Raw genomic sequence first — 24,093 nt, 5'->3', positions numbered from 1 at the left:
CAGCTAACTAAAAACATAATGCAGTGCATTCATTGTTACTATATAATAAGTATAAACAATGCTGCTGGACCTGACAGATGCCCAAAACACACAGAATGAAAAAAACTGTTATAACGCATATGTAGAATATATAGAATTTAACAAGAACAAATTTGTCTAACATTTAGAATTTGTCTAATCTAAATGTGGTTGGTGATGTGGCTGACATGGGGGGTCTCAAATTAATATTGTCACTCCCACTCAAAAATGTAGATGCCAGCTAGGGTAACATGTGAAACAACTACACTTAACTAAATTAAACACAACTTAAACACAACTATGTTGGCCATTAATTGGTGTAGAGGATTTAGTGGCATCTTTTGGTGTGGTTTCACATTGCCACTGACTGAATGCCTCTCTTTTTAACTGTGGTTATAACCTCTGTTTGTTGTAAAAAATCATGAAAGGCCGCTCTCCAGAGCCCGTGTTTGTTTTGTTCATTCTGGGCTAGTGTAGAAACGTGATGGCACAACAGAGCCCCCTAAATCCTAAATCCTACACACACTCAGAATGACAAAATAATTCCCTAGAGTCTTATAAATATTTTCAATAATTCATTGCAAATCTCAGCAAATTACCATATTATACAGATTATATTACAACTGGTCAAGAAAATACAGTCGTCCAGTATATGCCTGGGCTCTTGGTCATTGTGCCATTTGCCTGATGAAGCTTTGGTAGGCTTGAAAAATTAACTTATTTCTGTGTAACAAAGATTTATGGGAGCTCTGACCCACTTTCTCTGTTCTTGCCACGCAAACTGTGCACGTGCCACTTGATTCCCATTTCAGGATTGGTGAGTAAACCAAGCTCATCTGACAAAAACTGGTACCATTTTGTCTCTCACTGCTAAAACTGGGCTTTCTTTAAGGACAAAATTAAAAAGAAATAGAGCATACCATGGCTATTAGACACTAGGCAGTACCTAGCACCTAGAAAAAATGCACTAAATTTAACAGTCTAAGCATATCCAAGAGTGGATATTTTCCTATAACTGTCTGGGCTAAAGCTTTTTTCACTGCTGAAAGCCAATATTGATATGTTTTGATGGAAGCTCCAGATGGCTGATATTTAAGCCAGTATAAAAACCACTGCTGCAGACTAACACACTCCTACGCCATGCTGAAGAATAGATTTAGCCAGCAAGGAAGTTCATTTATATCAGTGGGGTACAACAGTTACCTCTGAGTGTCTGTCATATATTTATTTCACCGTTGTGTAAAGTAAAACTGTCTCTTGTGTTAAGTTTGTCAGTTGCATAAACTTTACAGAGGTTTTATCCAAGGACTTAAGTGAATGTGCTGTTCCTCAGGAGAGTCCCTGCAGCAGGAGCAGTCCCAAGCAGCCAGAGCTCAGTACAGTCGCTGGCTGAAGAAGCTGCTTCCTGGCGGCAGTGACAGCAACCCACCAGCCGACGCCTCCGTCCCAGAGTTCAAGTGTCATATGAAAGGACACTCAGAGAAAATTCAGGATCTGCTGAAAGATGAGCCAAAGAAGTATTCACTGAGGAAACCAGGCATGATGCTGAAGGTACAGGGAAATATAACATATGCCTTTCAATATAATGAAATACAAAACAATCATACAGCCAAATCAACACCGGCACCTTTTTTTTTTCCTGCACTTGATTACTGCTTGCTAACTCATTTCTCCTTCCTTGGTTCTGGTTGCAGTCATCTGTGATAAACTTTGAGCCATCAGCTGTATTTTGCATTGCAGCCTTTTCCTCAACTATCCGTGATGCGCTTGGGTGAAGACATGGCAGAGGAAAGGAAGAGTGTGGCTCTGGCTCCAGGTCCCTGCATGAACTGCAGTCTCAGTAGCAAAAACAACACCATTCCCAGACACACCCCTCCGTCCAACAAGTACCACTATATGTGAGTTCATGTTACAACTTTTATTTTGAAAAAGTCATCAATGATAGATACTAGAGAACATAATTAGAAGGTTTGTGTGCTGATGAGCCATGTTCTGTTCCCTCTTACAGCCGATTCAGTAGACCGCATTCGTTCCTCTATAAGCAAACCGCACCGCCTCTGACAGACAATGAGAGGAGTATCTTCACTTTTCAAAAGAATGCCTCCAACATGAAGACACATGCATAAACTACGCAGCTTTTTGGAAATACTGCAGAGGCTAGAACCTACATAAATCGTAGCTTCTTCACCAGATAGGCTCATTAACTGATGTGAGTGCAATAGTTCATTATAGCACTAAAGTTAAAGAGCACTTGGGATCGAGCTTCATAAAGTAGCATCAGAAACAAAACCTGGTATCAAGTAATCTCAGGTGTTATCATGAAGCCAAGGTTAATAAAATACAGCTATTGAAATAAACCGCTTAATGTATTAATTTAATGTACAAACAATGCCAAACAAAATAATCACAAGATCAGGAGACACAGTACTATGGTCCCAGAGGAGAAATCAGAATGTTCTTTCAAGAGGGTGAGAGCAGATATATGCTCTGTTGTCCAAAACCTCCTTGGCGATCTTCTTAATGTTGGCATCGTTGTTCTCAGGAGAGTCTGGAACAGATTGAGATGGGAATTACAAAACAAGCCGCTTTCACAGCATTTTTTATCAGTCTGCATCATGTCACTGGTTAACTCTGGATTTCGTACTGTACAGGTCATTAAAACCGCGTACAGTGTGAAAATGAAAAGCAGCAGGGTGTTCAAGTGTTGGTATGTGGGGTTTGGTGGGGAAATTCCGCAAACACATGCAGGTCTTTTGTAGAAAGATGTTGTTAAAGAAAAGCAATAGCGCACAGGGCTGTTCTCAATTACCATTTTGTGTTGTACTTACGTTTTTGCAACTGAGCCATCCAGTAATTGTTCTTGAAGAAAGCCTCGGAGCAGAATGTGTTAGCGAGCAGCACCTAGAGAAATGAACACAGAGGGGTTCATTCAAGAATCCTACTGGAAAACACGCTGTTTGTCACCTTAACACATGAACTTTCCCGTTCCCCATGGAAATGAAAAAGGCAAATTGAAGGGAAACAGGAAGTAAAAGTTTTTAGAATACCTGTGGAACCAAAATGATTGGTGTTTATTAATGAAAACCAAAGGTGGACCAGCGCATGAATCTTGACATTTCTATATGTAGCTACAGCAGAGAGGAAAACTGTAAGAGACAACCCAGGGCTGCCCATCTGAAACACAGAGTAGCGCTGCGAGAAAGGATAATACGAAACACTCACTGCCTTCTTTAATGTCTTTCTGTTGAGAGTTAGTTTTGCTTTGACCCGGTTTCTGATTACACACACAGGACTGTTCTACACTTAGTGTTTACTTTCTGCCATCCCGTGTCCTTCACTAGATCTGCTCTGAGGAAAACTGAGCCTACACCTCTATAAAACAGTAAAGTGAAAGTAGTAAAAGTCACCACTGATACATTAACAAACGAAAGCACGAGACGATAAAAGGCCTACTTTACACATGTTTGCAACTAAAACGAAACAATAAAAAAAAGAAAACAGAATTAGACATGGTGTTGCTGTAATGGCTCTCAGTAGATCCAAGCTTACTGCTGTAAATAAGAGCAGACTAATTAAATTACATTCAATGTGTGATGTAATAAGTCTGATAACAACACAGATTGTAATTAACATGAGTCTGCATCATAACAATGAATTCAATTCAAAGACTCTACTGCTGTCTTTGGTATATTAACAATAACTTCTGACCAGAAAACACAATTCAAGCAGGTCACAAGGAGTTCAGATAAAGAGACACAAATCCAAATTCTAACTTTGCTGGTCGAGGATGGTACTTGATTGCTAACTGGCTAAACATGATGCTAAACTAAGATAATTTAGACCACAAGTCGAAGAAAATACTAATAAAACTTACACAAAACATCTGCAATGAATTGGCTGCAAGACAGAAGTTTGGTCTTGGTTTTTATCCCCAGCTGTCTGCGGCAAAGTGAGACTCAGCAAATTATACTATTATGATGTCAGAAATGTCCTACACTATGAGGTGAACTGTAAAAATGTTCGCGGGACGTCAAAGTCTGTTCAAGAGAACCACTGATCTATTAGAGAAAACTGAAAATTGGGTTCAAAGATGGTGCCTCTTCTCTCAAAAATGTCTTTAAAGGTCCATAAGCCAAGGGTTTTTAAATTAGTAATGAGTCAATATCCAATAGAATGTAAATGTTAACATAAACTCATTTAATTGGTCAGCAATTCAGGCAAACTGCAGTGTATCGTTCTCTCTGCTGAGAGGGTGATAGGCTACAATCTGCCAAATAGAAGAATAGCAGCCGACCCACCTCACCTAAGATACAAACGTTTAGAGCCACTCCTCTCTGGCAGGAGACAGCAGTCCATCTTCCCATCTACGGCTGGACCCACGAATAATAATATATATTTATATTTGTATATTTTATAGTACTCTTGTTTCTTACTTAGAACACCTTGTCAAATTCCTCATATATATGTGAGCAGACCTGGCAACAAGTACCATTCTGATTCTGATTAACTGCGTCCATCCTCACTCTGTTGCTACACCACCACGGCTGTACCAACCAAGCCCATATGAGTGCTGTGGTGCATGGGAAGTAGGTCTGAGCTGGGCTAGTGCCGGAGTATGCAGTACAAAGACAGACTTTTCCTGTCTGGGATGAGTGCAGAGGGAGTGATGTGTGTACCAGTCTGGTGAGGTCAATGGGAAACTGCTGTCACTATGACAATCAAGATGAATATTAGCTTCAGGTGGTTGCGGCCTGTAGCTCAGGCCTGGCCACTGTACATGTTGTTGTGTAGATGGGACCGGAACAGATAACACAAGATAACACAAGATTTTGTGAACCTCTGTGCCAGGACTGGGCCCTCATCTAACAGGTCTTACGTGAAGATGGTTTGTGTTTGTGCGTGTGTGTTGTGAACACACCTCATGGTCGTGATTTCTGAGGCCGATGCAGATGGAGCGGCTGGCTCTGGACAGGACAGCTGTCATGGCGTAGAGGTTGATCAGCACATCTGCTACTCTCTTCAGGATGAGCTGTTCATCCACTATGGTCTGTCGGTGGAATAAAAACAGGGGCATTCGAATTTCAATCATCTGCAACCCCAGCAATTATTAAAGCAACCTCTACTTCAGTTTCTGCAGTCTGATGGGAAAGAAAGACTGTGATACATTTATCAGGTGACTGAATCATTTTCCTGCAAACGTCAAGCCAGAAGGCACTAAGGGAAGCTTAGGAACCAGGCTGGATATTGCTCTCAAGTTGTGAGTAATTACTTCCTGTGTTTGGAGACCACACAGATTCAGAATTATATCCAACGTCTTTGCTGCGTACGTCTGTGGGAATAGGACGATCCTCTCTCTTAACAGGTTTAAATCTTTACGAGGATTAAGACGGAAACTGACCTCGCAGTGTTGGTCGGTCATAATAACAATGGGCTTGAATCTCGTGCCTCCATAAACTCCCACGTTTGATGCTCAGTCAAGTCTTCCGTAATCCTCTTTAAGCTGTTTGTTAAACACCAGTATGTATGAAATGATGAGTAATAACACTGCTGGTTAACTTTGATCATGCCACGCGTGGCTTGTTTCTGTCAGAGCAAGTAGCTAAATCAGATTACCAGCTAGTGGAAAGTGAGCTGTTGAACAATTATAACCAGTTTATGGATGTGTTTCCTAAATTGAAGTCGACAAACTAGTTCTTATAGAGATCTTACTAAAACTTTGCACTGGCTGACTACTAGATGTAACGGCTGCAGAGCTCTGAACCAGCTAGAATAAAGATGCACTGTATGGTGATCATGAAGGTACCAACTTATCTTAATGATGTGGATAATGCTTGTAAATGCTTGTCAGCTTAACCCCTTAATGCCTGAATTGATTTTTCAATTATATAAAGAAATGAATTATTTGTGTTTTTGCTTACCGGTCCTACGAGAAACTAGTGCTTGCAAAAGGTTCCTAGGATTTTTTTGAATGTCACAACCGACATTGGAGTATTACATGTGTTATTTCAGCTGCAGTCTGAGTGGAATTCGCGACACTAGGCGTTAAGGGGTTAAATTCAACTCAGTAGTCTGAAAACAGCTTGATCAAGAACTTAGGAGGGAATTTAAACACAAACTCAGTGGTGGATTTTCAAAAAGCTGGTGAAACCACGTAGACACTCTTATTGTAGCTCCAACAGTGCACTGAGGAATAACTCATCTCCTTGTTATGAAGGTATGCTGTGCTTTCTCTTACATCTGACTGTTATGACAACTAGTGGAAATTGTGGTCAAAAGTACAAAGACCATGAATGTCATGAAAACAGAATTAGGCTTTAATGCTTTTTTGAGGTGTCCTGGTGGCATGGTGGTCAGGGTGTGTACTGTATAATTACAATGTCCCTGGTTCAGTCCTGACCAGATACATTTACTGCACGTCATACTCCTCTCTCTCTCACACACACTCACATGCTTCCTGTCTGTGTCTACACTACTATTCAGTGTGTGGGGTCAGCAGAGCTTTTTAAAGATGCTAGTAGATATCAGCTAGTCCGCTGAGGCAGGGCGCTGTGTGCCAAGGAAATTAATAAGATGACCTTTAGAGTCCTCTTCGGAGGTTTTGTCGAACATATAGCAGCACGTTACGTAATAAGTATTTCATCAGCAGCAGTGCAGACGCTTGGGAGCTGCTGGCAAAATAGCATGTAGCGGTTTTATGGGTCCCGACTAAACAACTGTTTCATATTTGTCAGACAAAAGATGCAGAATCATTGTCTCTATAGTAATCTGGAAACGTTCATGAGAACAAACTCTTACAAATGCATTTAAATATGAAATGTATCCCTGCTTTGTGGAATAAGAGAAAATAAATTAAATTATACTGAAGCCACAAAAAAAAAAAATCAGTAGGACACCAGAAGGAACAAAAAGCAGTGTTTATCTCTAGAAGAGGATGTGCAGCTCTGAAAAGTCACTTGCTATCTACACTCGTGCACAGAGAGGGGACTCGTGCTGCTTGTGCTCGAGCGGAAAAGTGGGAAAATACAAGTTCCGACTACAAGGGACGAGTAGCTCCGATAGGTAAATGTTAATCTGTGATGATGCTTGGCTGCTCCTGCAAGGCCCAGTTAGCTCTGCTGCCCAGGTCCAGTGATCAGGACATCACAAAGCAGACTATGCATCTGGGGCGTTGTAAAGGTTGCCGATCAAATTATTTAGGTGGAAAATCAGCCGATAATGACTGGTGGCCAAATGAGTGGAACGCTCGTAGTGATCAGTCCAGTCATCACTGGACATAGAATGACTAATCATTTTGTGTTTCCTCTTATGAAAACCACAGCACATGTTATAGCACAGTTAATCACTGCATGCTTTCATCCAGTCTAAAACTCCCCCCTTACATACACATTAGTACCTATACTCTAGCACCAGAGCTACTGCTGCCTGCAGTGAGTCCAGCTTTCTTCATAGTTTTGTCCTAATGTCCTACACATCCCAGGTCTGATCTCTAAAGAGAAAAGAGTTAGTACAGGTGTTGTTGACCATTGAACTTAAATTGTGTATTTACTTCGCACTTTGAAATTAGACGTTCATGGTCTTGGCACATGCTTGAGTCATAGTGAGTGAAAGCCCTCGGAGGACGCTTCTTGTGTATTGGATCAAAACATGGTGAAATGATACAGGAAGTGAGGATTTGGAAAGCTGACCGGTTTCCAAAATGTTTAGGGCTGCTTTGGGAAAGCTATGATTACAAAAGCACAGTCAGAGAAGAAATAGAGAACACTCTGGAGCAGATGTCTAGCAGACCGACACCACCTATCACCACAAAGCGACTCATACATTCAGCCTTTGAAGACAAATGGGAATTTTGTTCATACGAATTGGAAACGTTTGGGAAGGAAAGTCCCACAGCTGGTTTTGAAGAATCAATCAAATGTTACCTTTCCATATCTGTACAGCAGACCCTCCACTGTCATTCCGAAAAGCTGGACATTCTGCTCAAACTTCTTCGCACTTTCCTGCAAACAGAAAACGGCTGAGAATCTAGAAAACAACCAGTACGTATAAAGCTTCCAGAAAATGTATGCCTTCAAGTGTTTAAGTTCTTACTTCCAAGCTGGGATGCACGACACCGTCTTTTCCAGTCAGGCCCAGGTCTGCTGAATGTCCGAATGACGTCCACAGCTTCTTGCTGACCATGCCCACAGCAAGGCCTAGATTTCCTTTCTTCATCTCTCTGGAGGCAGAGAAGAAAGACAGAGGGACTAGAAAATGCTGGAAGTCACTCCACTTAAGGCCCAGATTTCCCACTTTTCTGGTGACATAAACAATATTTATCTAATGCTCCCTTTTCTGTGTCTTGTGTGCACTGTCCTTAAACTATATGCTGCTGCAACACTGCAGATTTCCCCACTATAGCATAAATTAAAGGATTACCTTATTTATCTTATTTACAGGTGGAAAGTCTTACTTTATTTTCCCAGTGAAGACTTTGCCGGCATACTGCAATCCAGTGAGAGCGACATACATCCTCAGGATTTCATTGGTCCCCTGTAAACGGACGGCAGAATTAAGTTATCCGATTAAAAACACGAGTGTGTGTGGGTGCTGTGCAAAAACAGGGAACCACGCTCTTTTAATAAAAGCATAAGAGGCACATGGAAAATCACATAAAAGAGAATCTCATGCACAGAAAAACTGGAAGAAATTACTATTTAACAAGCTCTGTCATGGCATGAACTATATGCAGCAAATAAAACGGAAGTGAATTGTTTACTGTCAACTTTATCCATTTGTGCCACCTGGTGGACACTGACACAATGGACTATGTGAACAAATCAAGTACAGTACAACTCAATCATCACTTAGAAATACAGGATTACAAATTCCAGGAGATTTTTGACTCTCTATCACGCCTCTGATTGCTGATTTGAAAAGAAAACCTAAATAATCTTGTGTGGGATTTTTATTTGAACAAGCTAAGAATCGGTCAAATGTGTGAAACTCAAGAAGAATTTTATGAACGAATAATCATAAGTGTACCTCAAAGATAGGCAGGATGCGACAGTCCCTGACGTAGCGCTCAAAGGGGTAGTTCTTCGTATAACCCAGACCTCCGAGGACCTGAAGAGCCTCGCTGACACAAATCCAGCCTCCCTCCGAGCTGAACACCTGAACAGAGGATGAACGCGATGAGGCGATTTGTGTCAATGTGGTTTATGATCTATATGAACAAAATGAGGTGACTGCCGACCTTGACCATGGCAGCCTCTAGAGAACAGTCAGGAAGCCCAGGTCTGTCCATCATCCCTGCTGTCAGGTACGCCATGCTCTCCATCACAAAGGCATTAAGAGCCATCATAGCAAACTTCTCCTGTGATAGGCAACACAGTAAAAACACTAATTAGTAACTTCTGACAAGGCTGAAAGTTTTGCACCAGATTCCAACAAGTGCAAACTTGACCGTACCTGAATCATACCAAATTCGCTCAGTTTTTTGTCAAACTGCTTCCTGGTTGCAGCATACTCAGCGGTCAGTTCTGCAAAAAGCCAGACAGAGAATACAAAGCTGATTTTTTATTTATTTTTTAACAAAACCCCACATTGTTACCTTTTACTGTAGTTAAATTTTTACCTATCAGTTTTTTAATCATTCCAGCAGATGAACTGCCCATACTGAACCTCCCTGAGTTCAGGATATTCATGGCAATCTGTCCAACACAAAGCAGAAGTTTACTAAACCTTACAGAGACACTCGTGTCCAACACTTTGTGTTGAGGTCAGAATAAAACTTACCTTGAATCCACTGCCTATTTCTCCTATTACATTCTCCACGGGCACCGGGACGTTATCAAATGACACCTCACAAGCTAAAAATAAATAAATAAATAAATAAAAGGTTTAATCACAAATGTCATAAAAAGAGCACACCTCTCCCAAGTGTTTATGAAGGGCTTACTGTTTGAACCCCTGATGCCCAGTTTGTCTTCAGGCTTGCCGCTAGTGACTCCCCCAAATGCCCTCTCCACAATAAACGCAGAAATCTTGTCCTTCTTCACACCGTCTACAACCACCTCAGTTCTGGCAAACACCGTCATGATGTCTGCGAAGCCTCCGTTTGAAATCCAAATCTGACAAAACAAATTGGAAGACGAGGGGTAATCAGTCAATGTGAGGCTAAATGGGACATTTTAAGACACAGGTCGGAGGCTCAGATGAAACGTTTGTGAGGTTGATTGTCCTCACCTTGGAGCCGTTGATCAGGTAATGTTTCCCATCTTCAGACAGGGTGGCACGTGTCTGAATGGAGGCGGCATCACTTCCACTGAAATGATCAAGCCAAGTATAGGTGAAGGAAATCCAACCATATACTGTGTAGATGCCACTGACAACATGACGGCATGGCCTGGTCACCTACATTCATGACCTTTGAGCGGTGGCTCCAACAGGTACTTTTATCTGGACAATTAGTATTCCACTAATAAACAGAATAACAGCCCAGTAACCGCCTCATGTAACCACCTCAGTCAGAACAAACCGTCCCAATCCAGCCTGATCATATGGAATTTCAGCTTGAGAGAGTAAAACCTTTGATAATCCATTCAGTAGGTAAATTAAATTAATGAATAACAACCATGTAAACACTAGATCTGCTCTGCTCTTCCTGCTTGGAATCCATCCCTTCTTTCTGAGCATGTTTGCCACACGTGGGGTATACATTAAACAACATCAGAACAGACACATGGAGGTAGGAAAACAACAAGTCAGTCAAACAAGTGTTTTAAAGGAGGAACAAATCCAGAATCGACGTGGTCAGTAATGTCAAAAACATGGCTTCATCTTTATCATCTCCTACTGAATGAATTCATGTTGTATATCTGAAAAGATAATTTTAGTAAAGTGAAGTTTATCAGTAAAATTGCAGTCTCTAATCAGGATTACTTAAACCGGGATGAAGAAATAGGATCTATGTAGAGATATCCACTGAGATAGTGAATACAAGCATCTGGAATGAGTTTCACTTGTGTGTGGGTGGGTGGGCTCAGACAGGACGGAGCCTGAGGTAGATCAGGTCCACGATGAGTCCAGTTAATATGCTATAGCTGCAGGTGTATTTATTCTACTTACATAGATTACAAAGATATATGCACTTTTGCTTTGACATCTAAGTGCCTGGGTTGACTGGGCTCAAACCATCGGCTTCAAGCTCCTTTGAGCCAATTCTGAACAAATATAAAGGAATAGTTACAGTTTCCCGTTGAACTGCAGGCGACAATGCTTCATTGTCACATCATGTAATGCCACAAAGTCTATCTATAGAAGCCAGAAAACTCCTCATTTCAGTGTCCTGATGTAAAAAAAAAAAATAATAAAAAAAAAAATGTCCATTAATTATGTTTAGCCAGAACATGTGGTGGTGGGTTATGAGGTGAACATGACTGTCCAACATAAACACAGCTGCAGACTTTACCGTCGCTGCACAGCAAACCAGACAGTGCAAATAAATAATTGGACGAGGTTTCAGTGTATTTACCTTCCGGGCTCTGTCAGACAGAAAGCAGCGACGTGTTCTCCTGAAGACAGTTTGGGCAGATACTTCTGCTTCTGGGCTTCATTCCCCGCTATCAGAATCCCCTGAAACCCCACACAGCAGTTTGAAAATCACCTCAAAATACTTGGGTTTTCCACCACACAGTGACATATCCCTCTGGTCTGCCAGGCGTGAAGAAGAAGCAGCATTTTATTTTTACCTTCAGTCCAATGGCTTGATGTGCAGCCAGGGTGACAGCAATAGAGCCGTCTAATGAGGTGATCTCAGCCAGTCGTGCGTACATGGTGTTGGACAATCCCAGACCACCTGAAATAAAAAAAAAAAAAAAAAAAGACACACTGTCTTCAATTCAAGTTGTACTAGAAAGACATTGGAGGGCTTTTTCTGTCTTGCATGGATGGGTGCCATGATAAACTCAGTTGTGTTTATGGTATATGCATAGCTCATGTTACTGAAAATGTAAGCACTTTGTTTAAAGCTGCTCTTTGAGATGATGAACAACACATTGGAGACAGTAAACTACTACAACACATCAAATACACTGTATAGACCTATGTACAGTATATATACAGTTGAAACCAGATGTTTACATACACTGTGTTAAAAGACACATAAACCTTTTTTCCTCACTGTCTGAAGTTAAATCAGACTAAACCTCTCCTGTTTTAGGTCAGTTAGGATTACTAAAATTATTTCTATTTGCTAAATGCCACAATAATGAGAGAGAGAATTTCTTAGAGAATTTTATTTATTACTTTCTTCAAAGTCAGAAGTTTACATACATTTCCTTAGTATTTGGTAGCATTGCCTTTAAACTGTATGACTTGGGTCAAACGTTTTGGGTATCCTTCCACAAGCTTCTCACAATAGTCTGCTGGAATTCTGGTCCATTCCTCCTGACAGAACTTGTGTAACTGAGTCAGGGTTGTAGGCCACCTCGCTCACACACGCCTTTTCAGATCTGCCCATAAATTTTCTATGGGATTGAGATCAGGGCTTTGTGATGGCCACTCCAAAACATTGATTTTGTTGTCCTTAAGCCACTTTGTAACTACTTTGGCAGTATGTGTAGGGTCATTGTCCATTTGGAAGACCCATTTGCGTCCAAGATTTAACTTCCTGGCTGATGTCTTGAGATGTTGCTTCAATATTTCCACATAATGTTCTTTCCTCATGATGCCGTCTATTTTATGAAGTGCACCAGTTCCTCCTGCAGCAAAACAGCCCCTCAACATGATGCTACCACCCCCACACTTCACAGTTGGGATGGTGTTCTCAGGCTTACAAGCTTCAGCCTTTTTCCTCCAAATGTAACGATGGTCCTTATGGCCAAACAGTTTCATCAGATCACAGGACATGTCTCCAAAAATTAAGGTCTTCGTCCCTGTGTGTATTTGCAAACTGTAATCTGACTGTAATCAGCTTCTTCCTCGCTGAGTGGCCTTTCAGTCCATGTCGGTACAGGACTCGTTTCACTGTTGATAATGACACTCTCTTACCAACTTCAGCCATCATCTTGACAAGATCTTTAGCTTTTGTTTTGGGGTTGATTCGCACGTTTCGGACCAAAACACGTTCATCTCTGGGACATAGAACCTGTCTCCTTCCTGAGCAGTATGATGGCTGGACATTCCCATGGTGTCTATACTTGCGTATAATTGTTTGAACAGATGAACGTGGCACCTTCAAGCATCTGGAAATTGTTCCCAAGGATGAACCAGTCTTGTGGAGCTCCACAATTCTCTTCCTGATATCTTGGCTGATTTCTTTTGGTTTTCCCATGATGTCAAACAAGGAAGCAGTGTGTTTGAGGTGTAGCCTTAAAATACATCCACAGGTGTGCCTCCAATTAACTCAGATGTTGTCTGCTAACCTATCAGAAGCTTCCAAAGCCATGACATCATCATCAGGGCTTTACTTCATTGTTTAAAGACATAGTAATCTTTGTGTATGTCAAATTCTCTAAGAAATTCTCTCTCTCATTATTGTGGCATGTAGCAAATAGAAATAATTTTGGTAATCCTAACTGACCTAAAACAGGAGAGGTTTAGTCTGATTTAACTTCAGACAGTGAGGAAAAAAGGTTTATGTGTCTTTTAACACGGTGTATGTAAACATCTGGTTTCAACTGTATATGGGCTGTCAAAGTGAATATGTTAATAACACGTGCAAATTCCAATTATTTTTTACATGTGATTAATGCACACACATTCTGTTATTATGACTTTGGCCCAAACTGTAGTTTGGGAAATCAGGAAGTGATCAAATGACATGGCAGAAAATAATTGAGAACCTCTGGTATAAATACAGGCTTAGTGCAAAAACTGTATTTCTGTGCATTTCACCTCTCTCTTATTTCCAAGATAACTTGGTCTATTTCAGTATGGTGTGTTTACTATTACTGTGGTTATTGTAGCTCAGTGGGCGACACCAACTTTTCATTTACTCATACAAATGTTTGCAAGCACAGACATTAGCTGCCTGGGAGAGACATTTCAGTCCTTAAAGGCGTAATAGGTCTTCTGGGACACATATGAATCCTGACTTTACACACAAACGCAGCATTAAAGAATGCAATAATCCAGGATGCAGTCATCTCACCATACTCCTCGGGAACCATGATTCCAAACAGCCCGAGCTCCTTCAACCCATTCAGAGTCTCTGGAGGGATCCTGGCTTCTTGGTCAATCTTTGCCGAGTCAACTGAAAGAATAAAAACATTGTGTTATGTCATTCTCAATTCAATAAGTTACTCAGAGGCAGCAGTTTCCAAATTCATAACAATTCACTCACCTTCCTCACTGAAGAATTTCTCCACTGGTGCAACCAGCTGATTGATCTCCTCCAGCTCTTCATTTCCAATTTCTGGAAAAGGGAAGACTTCAGCCTGGAACACAAAGCAGGTTATTTCAGAAAAGAAATAACCAATTACAGCAACTAATCTTTAATGTTAGCTCATACATGTGACAACACTTCAGCTAGATTTTGAAGGATGAGGGTATTTTTTTTTTTTACAGAACAGTGACCTGGCAGGATGTTTTATGTTTAGGGTCACCCTTAAAGGTTTTCAGTGACAGATTAGTCACACAAACAGCGAGCTTAATAACATCTATACACCTGCTTATATGAGCAATCATGTGGCACCAGTGCAACCCATGAAATGCTGCAGATTCAGGCCAGGGGCTTCAGATAATGTTGTGATCTCAATGACTTTGATAACTGGTGTCAGATAGGCTGCTTTGAATATTTCTAAACCAGCTGATCTCCACATTAGGCTCAAGAGTTTAGTCCAATGGCACGAGGAAATACTTCTATTAGCTTACTCTAAACGACGTTAACCGTGTCCGCTAAAATTTCTGATACGTTACCTTGTTCACCTGACCAAGGAATAAATCCTTAGCATATGCCAGGTTTCTTGAATGCGTTTTAATCGATCTCCGCTGCCGAAGCAGTAGCGCTTCTTTCCCGACATGCCTCGCGTGGCAGTCAAACTGACGCTTTCCAATGCGAAAAGTTCTCAATAAGCCGCTAAGTCTATTTACATTCATCATTCTTTAGCTATGAAAAGGTCTACTTCATGCACCCCAGTCATGTAACACCGGTGGATACAAACACCACCAGGAAACCTTTCACCCGTTTCTGTCTCATATTGATGACGTCTGGATGGGTTTGAGAGGCTTTCAAAGCCGCTCGGAAACAATACATTTCACATCTACAGACACGAGTGATAAAGTAATAACGCATAAGTAATAATAAATATAATAATAAAACTCAATAAGCATGAGGCAGAAACCATGATAGAATAAGTGGACTGTAATGATAAGCCACTCTGAATATTTGTGAATATAATTTATGTCCAATTGTTATTAGTTATTTCTTAAACACAGTATTCCCGTAATGCCAAACAATATCAATGCTCATTCTTTAAAATGTCACGAAAAAAGTATTTATTTTCATAGTTAATTCTTTATATTTCATGTTTTATTTACTCAGTTAGTTGTTCAGTTATATTATCTAATACTAGGTGCTTGTTGCAAAACTCAAAATCTAAGCCCCACTTAAAAAAAAAATACAAAGGATATTTACTTCAGGTTTTCTGCTCTGTCTATGTAAATAATGGGAATTACAAAACATTGCTGTCTGTTTACGCAACCTATTGTCATATTTCCGACGGTTCATGAACATCACATAGCAATAATCCCTGGACTCCACTCGGTGGCGCAATGTGCAAAAAAACTGGGAACAACTACACTCATAAAGCTAGGGAGGGAAAATAAAAAAAGTAATGAGTATCTTAAACTACTGTTATTATGGATGCAAAGCATATTAAATCACTTTTAAAAAAGTAAATGTAGAAGAAAAAACATCAAGCAGTCTACTCAAATAAGAAAGGAACATTTTGGTTTGTGAAAGTGTCACTGGCTGCATGCTCCTATAATGCAAACCAGTCTTTGCTGGCAGAGGAAATGAAGCCCTTTACAGGGTCCCTCCCAGCCGCATGATGACGTTGTCCTGCTGACACTGAGGATGTGGCCCTCAAAGCTGGCATCTATTTTTAGCTCCAACCTCAAGGGCCGGACAGACAAACGGGGCGAACTGTCACTCAGACCACCTGCCACAGTCAGGCAGGCTGCCAAGGCGTGCTGGTTGCACAAGTCTGAGAAAAGAATACGAGTTGTGTTCTGACCTTCATCAACATTGACGCTTCCAGAGATTTTGCTAGATGGAAACAAATGCCTCACTGTCCCTGCTGGCCTCCATATTTCTCAACAGCTAAAGAGGGAGTAGAACACAAACATGTATATCGCTGATGGGCAAGGTCATGTAGCTATTGCTGAGGACGTAGATGTCATGTATTGTTTCTGGGAGTGTGGGGATTTTAAAGGGGAACTCCACCAAGATTTAAGGTCATTTTAAATGTCATGGGGGAGTACTTTGTACTCATCCCATGGAAATATGTGTGTAATATCTCCTGCGACTCTGCAGGCTTTGTCAGAGCACTAAGAATAAAGTCCAAATGATGTATTCAGGGGTTCGTCAGTTTGAACTACATCAGAGTATGCCACACACCAATGCTACACATTTTGTAGATACCATATTAGTTTAATAGAAAATATAAAGTAAATAATCTAAAAGAAAGGAAAGAATCAGTTTTGTCTACATTACAGCTGTCACTAGTCAACTATGAAACTGTTTGCCAGATATAAAACAGTCGTACTCCTTGCAGACCTAGATCTAATTCTTGTCTAGTTCTATTCTTGATGGCTGTAGCTTAGCACCTTATATTTGGACTACACTCTACCCTTCTGTACATAGTAGTAATAGTAGTTGCTTACTTTACTTTTTTTCTGTGCTTAGAATAAAGTTTATTTCATTCATTTAAGCTATGTGAAGGGAACTCGCAAAGTAAGAATTTCATTGCTCAGTGTAACCTTTGCTGTGTATGTGAGCATAAACCTCTTGAATCTTGACTCTCAGGAGGCAGTAGTCCAATATAACACCCGCCTACCCTGTCTTTGAACAGGACCAAGACCAAACCCCAACCTTGAAGTGATGACTGATGCAAGAAACGCACTAGTGTAGTCCAAGGACTTTAGGACTACACTGTCTACTGTAGAATCACTTATGGGAACAAGCCATCAGAAGGTCTATTTTAGGATGGCGGTTTGGAATTGGGAAGCCTTCCAAAGATTGCTACGATCTCTTTAAGTTAGAAAAAAATGTCAGGCTCCTTAAAGTTTTGTATGTAGGACAACTTTAACTTTTGGCTAAGTGTTGACATGGGACACTACAACCTGTGTTAGGTAGAAAAGTCTGGATGTATGGTACTTACATCTAAAGTACTGAATTCCTTAATGTATGCACTATATAGCACCCTTTAAGGGAATGAATAAATGTGTCCAAGAAGTGTATTCCAGCTTACGCTTCTTGCTGATACAACCCCAACAATGCAAGACACCACATTTCATGCAAGCCAAAATGGTGATTGTATGATATGTAAGTATTCAAAGCACAATTACTGTTAGGAGGCAGTAGTCAATAAGTGAAGGAGTCCAATAACAGGTGCTTCCTAAACTTCTCCAGTCATTCATGTGAGAACAAGAAATATGAGGTAGGACACCACCATGCAGAGACACTCAGAAGCAGCTCAGGTTTTAACTGTATATCATTTTATTTTGCGTTCTCAACATTGTCACAGTACTAGTTTTACATCAATAGGGCTTTGTCTACTTAGAAACAGAATGCATAATAAAATAAGAGCACTCCTCCCTTCCCTTTGACTTCAAAAGTGGACTGTGAGTGTGAGAAAACGGGAGCATCACAGGAAAAGTCAGAAGCGGCCTTAACCGTGTAACAGTTGTTCATCTCTAGATCCTATGATAATTCAGTCCTGTCGGAGGCAGAGAGAAGCAGTTTAATGATTATGTAAAGATCAGAGGGGAGCAGGAATGCACCTTCCATGTAACTGCTGACAATGAATAGTAACAATAATAATAATTATTATTAATAATAATAATTTACAGGCTATTTACATGTTTCTCATTCTTAAACTACCCACCTGCCCTTAACCTCTTTCCTCTATTTCAACCCGTCTTTCCTTCATCATGTTACAATAGATTTCCCTAGGTGGATTTGCTATTTACACTCAGCAGTACACTGCCATGTCTTTATACTGTACAGTGAAAATAGAGGTGAGATGCATGCCGGAGTAGAGTGACACAAGTTTTAAATGAAAAGACACACTAACAGGCCAGAAATGATCAAGATGTAAACAAGCATCAATCAGAGAAAACAAAGCTACGCTGAAGGTTTAGGATCTAATCAAGCATACGGCTTGATAGAAAAACAGTTACAAATGAAGGAAAAAAAAAAAGAAAAGAAACAGTAGGCATCAATGGCATGCAACAAAGCACCTCACATGGGATCTGGACACGTTTTACAATAGATCAGTCTTCTAAATGAACCGGAAAGTCGTGACTTAAAACTCTCTGATGAGACGTAATCAAAATGTAATAAAGCTAATGTTGTGTCTTGGCTGCAGTCTGCACTGTTACTGCATAACATCTGTTTAGTAACCAGACACTGGTCTGAGGACAGAACTTGATTGATCATTTGCAAGATTGTGGTGGTCGAAAATATATTTGTAACTAAACTGGTTTCAAATGAAATGACGGTGTAATATTGGCACTGGTCTGTAGTACATATAAATGTGAAAGTGGTGTATTTGACAAATCAAAAATATTCAGTTCTACAATTTCCTGCAGTACATGAAGTACAGCAATATATTTTAAAACATGACAAATATATTAAAATGGGTCCTAATCTGTAAAGATCATATAGAGGTGGCAATTGTTAGGTACTGATTAATGGCTGCTAAATGCTTTATTAATGCTTTAATATGTCATAAATGAAAATAATATGTAGGTTGCCAGGTTGTGCACTTTTTGGCAGGTGTTTGTACTCCTTCAAGCATTCCTCCAGAACACTTATGAAGTAGATGTGGTAACCAGATCCTGACTGAGCTGCAATGGGTTTAGTTAAAGTGAACGTCTAAATGTTAGCCAGAGTTAATAATCATGCAGCGTTTGCTCTGACAGATAGCCCCTGTACCTTTTCCCCACATTTAAGCTTTGTTTAATACAATTTTTCTTAGAGTTTACTCTGTGGAGTTTAGCTGTAAACAAACATGCGTCACTTTAAATTGAGTGCTTTGTTTTTCTGTTGGACCAATGTCAATGTATATATCATCCTCTATGTGCTTGTAGCTGTGTAGTATGTTTTACTTGTGCGAATACACGATCCAGACAGAACAGAGACCCACTCATATAAATATTGCTCCTACTAATGGACAAAACTTTTACTTGGAAAAAAGACTCAACATCTATTTGACGATAATGTATTAACTGCATTACTGGAGTAGTAGCTTTCTTTATACTGACTTCTGCTGGAAGCCAATGCACTTTTTTTTTTTCAAAACATGGCAACCCCAAAATATGTTATAAATGTATTACTGATATCAATTCAGAGTATAACTGGTCAAATTAGTTGCAATTTATGAACCATCTTACTTATTTGAAAAGTTCAACCTTGAGGACAGAAGTGCTGGAGAATACTGATCTATTGGTTATCACTTGAAAACAGTAATGTATGCACCACTCACAGAGACAGAGACAACGTGAAGATAAGAGAGGACCATTTTAAAACACTCAGTTGTCACTTTGATTTTCAGATGACCAAGTACATCTTTTGCCGTGTCGACTCTAAATGCCACCAAGAACATTCCCCTTGCAGCTGTGATAAGACCCAGTTCTAACTACGGTTGTACTCTAAGAACCAGTAAACTACTGAAGTGTATGCGGATCAGAAAAAGATACAGATTTGGTTATTGTGGTTATTGTCCGGAGTGAAACAAACACATAGTTGACTTCAGTTAGCTGTAGTTGAAGAAGTCTGAACTATTCTAGCATTCATTTTAAACAACAGTCAACTGTAACATTGATATAGTTTGGAAATACACAATAGTCTGCAAAGAGCCTCAACATACACTGTTACATGCAGTCATTGTCTGTGTTACATTCTGTATTAGTGTGAAAGGTCCAGACCTTCCAAATCCATGTGGATACCTGCACTTCACTGAGACACTGAGGGAAGAATAACAAAGGACGCTGAGGGAAAAAAAACAACAAAACTAATAGAGTGAAACCAAATGGACAGCGACCAGACTGCAGTTGCTCTAAAACAAAAAAGAAAACACATATTGCACAAGTAAAAAAAAAAAAGAAAATGCATCTGATAGTCTTTAAGCAGATACATAACGTCTGCCATTGATATCAGCGAAGTAGAACAAGTGCTGTGTCTGTCACTTTCAACAGAAAACGCTCCAGCACGCCAGCCATCCTGCCTCCGCTCTGCACACACCACAGATACTGTGCATGGGATGACTCTGAAGTACAACCAGCCACCCCATAATATGTCAGAAAGATGATTGATATAAAACTGCCATTTGTGGCGAGTGGAGTACATAGGTGCTGTCACCATCACAGAATGATAATTAGTGATTTTTGTACTGCGGCGTCCGTGTAGCTCAGTGGAAAAAGTCCGATCGGGGCAGTCAACAGCCCTGCACAATGTGCTCGCCGCTAAAGATACACACGGTGAAACCAAGGAGGGACAGAGCACGCTCAGCCAGCTGAGAGCTTCCACAGAAGGGCAGTCATGTTGCCGCTTCCCTGCTTTCCCTGTTTGCAGCGACTCCTTCAGTTTCCATGTGAAAACGTCGAAAATCCTCTTCCTGCAGAACAGATTTGAAGCATCCCACTAGGTTGCAGTAGAACATATATATTCATATTGTTTATTGGACTACAAAAATAGTTTAAAAAAAAATAAAATGAGGGTAGGCGAGCAGCCAGTACTGAAGGGCAGACATTCAGAATTCATCTGCTTGCTCAGCAGCTCGCTGTAGCATCGTTTTTCCAGAGAGAGACGACTCAAAAACCAATGAAAAGTGCAGTGGATGAGACTGTGGGCAGGCCAGTGCGAACCCGCCCTAAACAATCCTCAACTGAGTTCTAACGCAAAGGCAACCATTTACAGTAGTATTTCAGCTTACAACTGCCTGACTAATACAAGCTCTGACTGATTTCTTCTTAACAGTGAAAGTACGGCACCTGTGTGCGAGTATAATACTGAGAGTTTTACTTGATGCCATTTGTTTGGTAATAATAATTAGAACATTAACAGCTGATATTATTTTTACAAAATACTATGCACAATATACATCACGCATTTTTTGTGACTACATTATTAAATGCTTGAATAATTGGCACATTTATCACTGCTAACAGAGATATCACAGTGAACTGTGAGCTACTGCTACATTAAATACTTGTACAGCTACTGCTGAGACTGTTGTTCCGTTCAGTCAAACAACCCTCACACTGGATAAAATCACTTTGTAGATGTTAAAGTCAAGATTACTACTTACTTCTTCTTCTGTAAAATACTAGGAAGCGAGATAATTGATTGTGTTCCATTAAAGTACTGAGGAGAAACAGTAGTTGTGGTCATTGTGCATGCTCTTGCGTTGTTGCCTGTTGCTCTTGAAGCAAACAAACGTGACTTGTGACCTGAAATGAAATCAAAGGTGCAACTGGAAAAGACGTGTCGAATGAACTGCCCCAGTGAAAAAAAATAAATTAAAAAAAGCTGAGGAGGCACAGGATCTTGTCTGGCTTTACATTCCCAGACCAGCGATGCACAGTGCAACCGTCTCGTCAGCCATGACAGCCAAAAAATTAAAGTTCAGTCAGAGGGCACAGAGAGGCCCCTGTGTGGCCCTCACACCACCGTACTGATGCCACTGTGCTTGGGCTTGGTGCTGCTTTGCACCTGGGAGGATGGTGGTGGCGGGCCGTGGTGATGGGGGCCGTGAGTGGGGTGGGAAGGGTGTACCGGGTGGCTCCCATGGCCGTGCTGTGCGTGAGGGTGAGGCGGGTGAGGCGGGAAAGACGGCTGCTGGCTGTGAGATGGGGGTGGGTGGTACTGGTGTGGAGGGTGCTGCAAGTGGGCTGGCGGGTGGTAGTGGTGGTGGTGGTGGTAAGGCGGAGGGTTCTGGGTCACGTGGCAGAACTGGGCGTGGTGGGGGTGCATGGAGGCCGGTGTGTCCGTCTCAGAGCGGGCCGTGTGGTGCAGGTTAGAGGGGTGAGGGGTGTGGGAGATGAGGGTGGGATGCGGGGACTGAGGAGTGGGGCTGGGGGACTTCACCCGCCTGGTGCCAAACAGAGATCCGAGCAGTGAGGAGGAGTTGGGCAGGGACTGGCCGCTGTGGCGGGACGGGCAGTCACGGCTGGAGGGAACTCTCCGGCGCATGTGAGGACTGCTAATGATGGACCCCTGCAAGAGAGACCACAGTCAGATCACAGAAACAAACAGGAGATCCACTGCACCGCAGCTAAACCTGTCCGCTTGTCTAGAGGGATACAGCACACATTCGCATACGTACGCTTGCTGCTGATTCACATGGACGTGGAGACTCTGCAGTGTGCACAGCCCTATTGAATTCTTTTTACTGCAGCACCAACTGCATGACCAGCTACAGCTGAGCTCAGATCTCCCATGATTGCTTGTGTTGCCTTGTGGAAAAGTGTCTCCATTTCCTTTTCCGGTTCACCGCCTTTGTTTGTCTATCCATGCTAACATTTCATGGTCGAATCTCTCTAAATAGTCTGGAGGCTGAGTTTGCTGAGCCTGTCAGAGCCTGCGGTATCTGAACTGTCATGAGCAGACAAACAGCCTCTCTCTGACAGTTGGATACAGTTTTTATACACTATTATACACTGCCTGGCCAAAAAATAAAAGGTCACACACTCTAATATTTCATTGGCCTTTAGCTTTGATTACAGCACACATTCGCTGTGGCATTGTTTCGATAATCCAGTGTTGCATTCATTTTTCACCAAGATCTTGTATTGATGATGGGAGAGTCTGACCACTGCACAAAGCCTTCTCCAGCACATCCCAAAGATTCTCAATGGGGTTAAGGTCTGGACTCTGTGGTGGCCAATCCATGTGTGAAAATGATGTCTCATGCTCCCTGAACCACTCTTTCACAATCTGAGCCCCATGAATCCTGGCATTGTCATCTTGGAATATGATCCATTGATGGAATAACCTGGTCATTCAGTATATTCAGGTAGTCAGCTGACCTCATTCTTTAGTCACATAATGTTGCTGAACCTAGACCTGACCAACATCCAGGTGGCAACTTTTTTTTTTTTTTTTTTGGCCAGACAGTGTATGTGGCTTTCACCGTTACAATACACTCTTTCATTTTCTTTTTTATATTATTTTTGTGGGCTTTTGTTGCCTTTATGATAGACAGCTGAAGGTGGACAGGAAAGGGGGGCAGAGAGAGAGGGGATGACTCGCAGCAAAGAGCCACAGGTCGGACTCGAACCCTGGGCTGCTGCATCGAGGACTCAGCCTCGGCACATGGGTCGCCAGCTCTACCCACTGAGCTATCCCAGCGACCCACACTCTTTCATTTTCATTTGTCCTCACTCCGGTATGGAACAGAAGCTGCAGCGTGTATACATTTGACAATTGATTTTTACGTTTTTAAATTGCTGCTCGTCAGGACAAACAAACAAATTCACACTTTTATAAGGACTCAAAGCTGTGCAATGGAAACTAACAGGATAAATACAAAACAATTAAAAGAAATGAAGCAGAACTTTCAAAGCCATGCATAACATGCAAAAGAAACTCATCACAGAAAATTCAAAACATTTTGCATTTGACTAAAACCTGTAGGGCAGTATTATTTGACGCTCTGAAGAGAGGGAGATGCTATTTTGTTGTTGTTGTTGTTGTTAAGAAGTCAACTCTACATCATACCTGACCTATTTTTATGACTCAGCATTCCTTTAAAAGGGCCATAATCCCTGAACAATGTCGTGGTTCTGTGTTTTGATTTCCTGTGTTCATGTTGAGTTACATTCATGTCTCACGTTTTTGAGTTTCCTGTTTTATTTTGTTAAGTTTTT

General features: G+C 41.2%; 2 protein-coding genes across 2 annotated transcripts in view; both read right to left on the bottom strand.

Annotated features, from left to right (window-relative positions):
• Positions 1–247: 247 nt before the first annotated feature.
• Positions 248–15,464, bottom strand: acad9 (acyl-CoA dehydrogenase family, member 9). Its single transcript, XM_084542856.1, has 18 exons — positions 14,917–15,464; positions 14,342–14,435; positions 14,150–14,251; positions 11,748–11,854; positions 11,531–11,631; positions 10,243–10,321; positions 9,956–10,127; positions 9,793–9,866; positions 9,632–9,707; positions 9,466–9,536; positions 9,251–9,370; positions 9,040–9,168; positions 8,468–8,547; positions 8,107–8,233; positions 7,938–8,015; positions 4,937–5,065; positions 2,847–2,919; positions 248–2,566 (listed from the first exon to the last, which is right to left on the bottom strand). The coding sequence occupies exons 1-18, from the start codon at positions 15,097–15,099 to the stop codon at positions 2,466–2,468; spliced, it is 1,896 nt and encodes a 631-aa protein (XP_084398982.1). The 5' UTR covers positions 15,100–15,464; the 3' UTR covers positions 248–2,465.
• Positions 15,465–17,696: 2,232 nt separating this feature from the next.
• iqsec1b (IQ motif and Sec7 domain ArfGEF 1b) overlaps positions 17,697–24,093 on the bottom strand; it is a gene marked incomplete at its 5' end in the record, with an annotated part of 173,659 nt that continues 167,262 nt past the window's right edge. Inside the window, one exon of the mRNA XM_084543946.1 lies at positions 17,697–22,441. Coding sequence (XP_084400072.1) covers positions 21,887–22,441 — 555 coding nt within the window. The 3' untranslated portion in view covers positions 17,697–21,886. The remainder of the gene's footprint in view (positions 22,442–24,093) is intronic.

Source organism: Chelon labrosus (assembly GCF_963514085.1).
Source record: "Chelon labrosus genome assembly, chromosome: 4".
NCBI lineage: Eukaryota > Metazoa > Chordata > Actinopteri > Mugiliformes > Mugilidae > Chelon > Chelon labrosus.
This window is presented reverse-complemented; position numbering and strand designations above follow the sequence as displayed.

Coding starts and splice junctions, on each gene's coding strand:
- acad9 (XM_084542856.1), bottom strand. CDS start 15,099: ATGATGAATGTAAATAGACTTAGCGGCTTATTGAGAACTTTTCGCATT. Junction 9,867..9,955: donor GGGCATCAGGGGTTCAAACA/GTAAGCCCTTCA, acceptor ATTTATTTTTAG/CTTGTGAGGTGTCATTTGAT. Junction 9,537..9,631: donor AATGATTAAAAAACTGATAG/GTAAAAATTTAA, acceptor GGCTTTTTGCAG/AACTGACCGCTGAGTATGCT.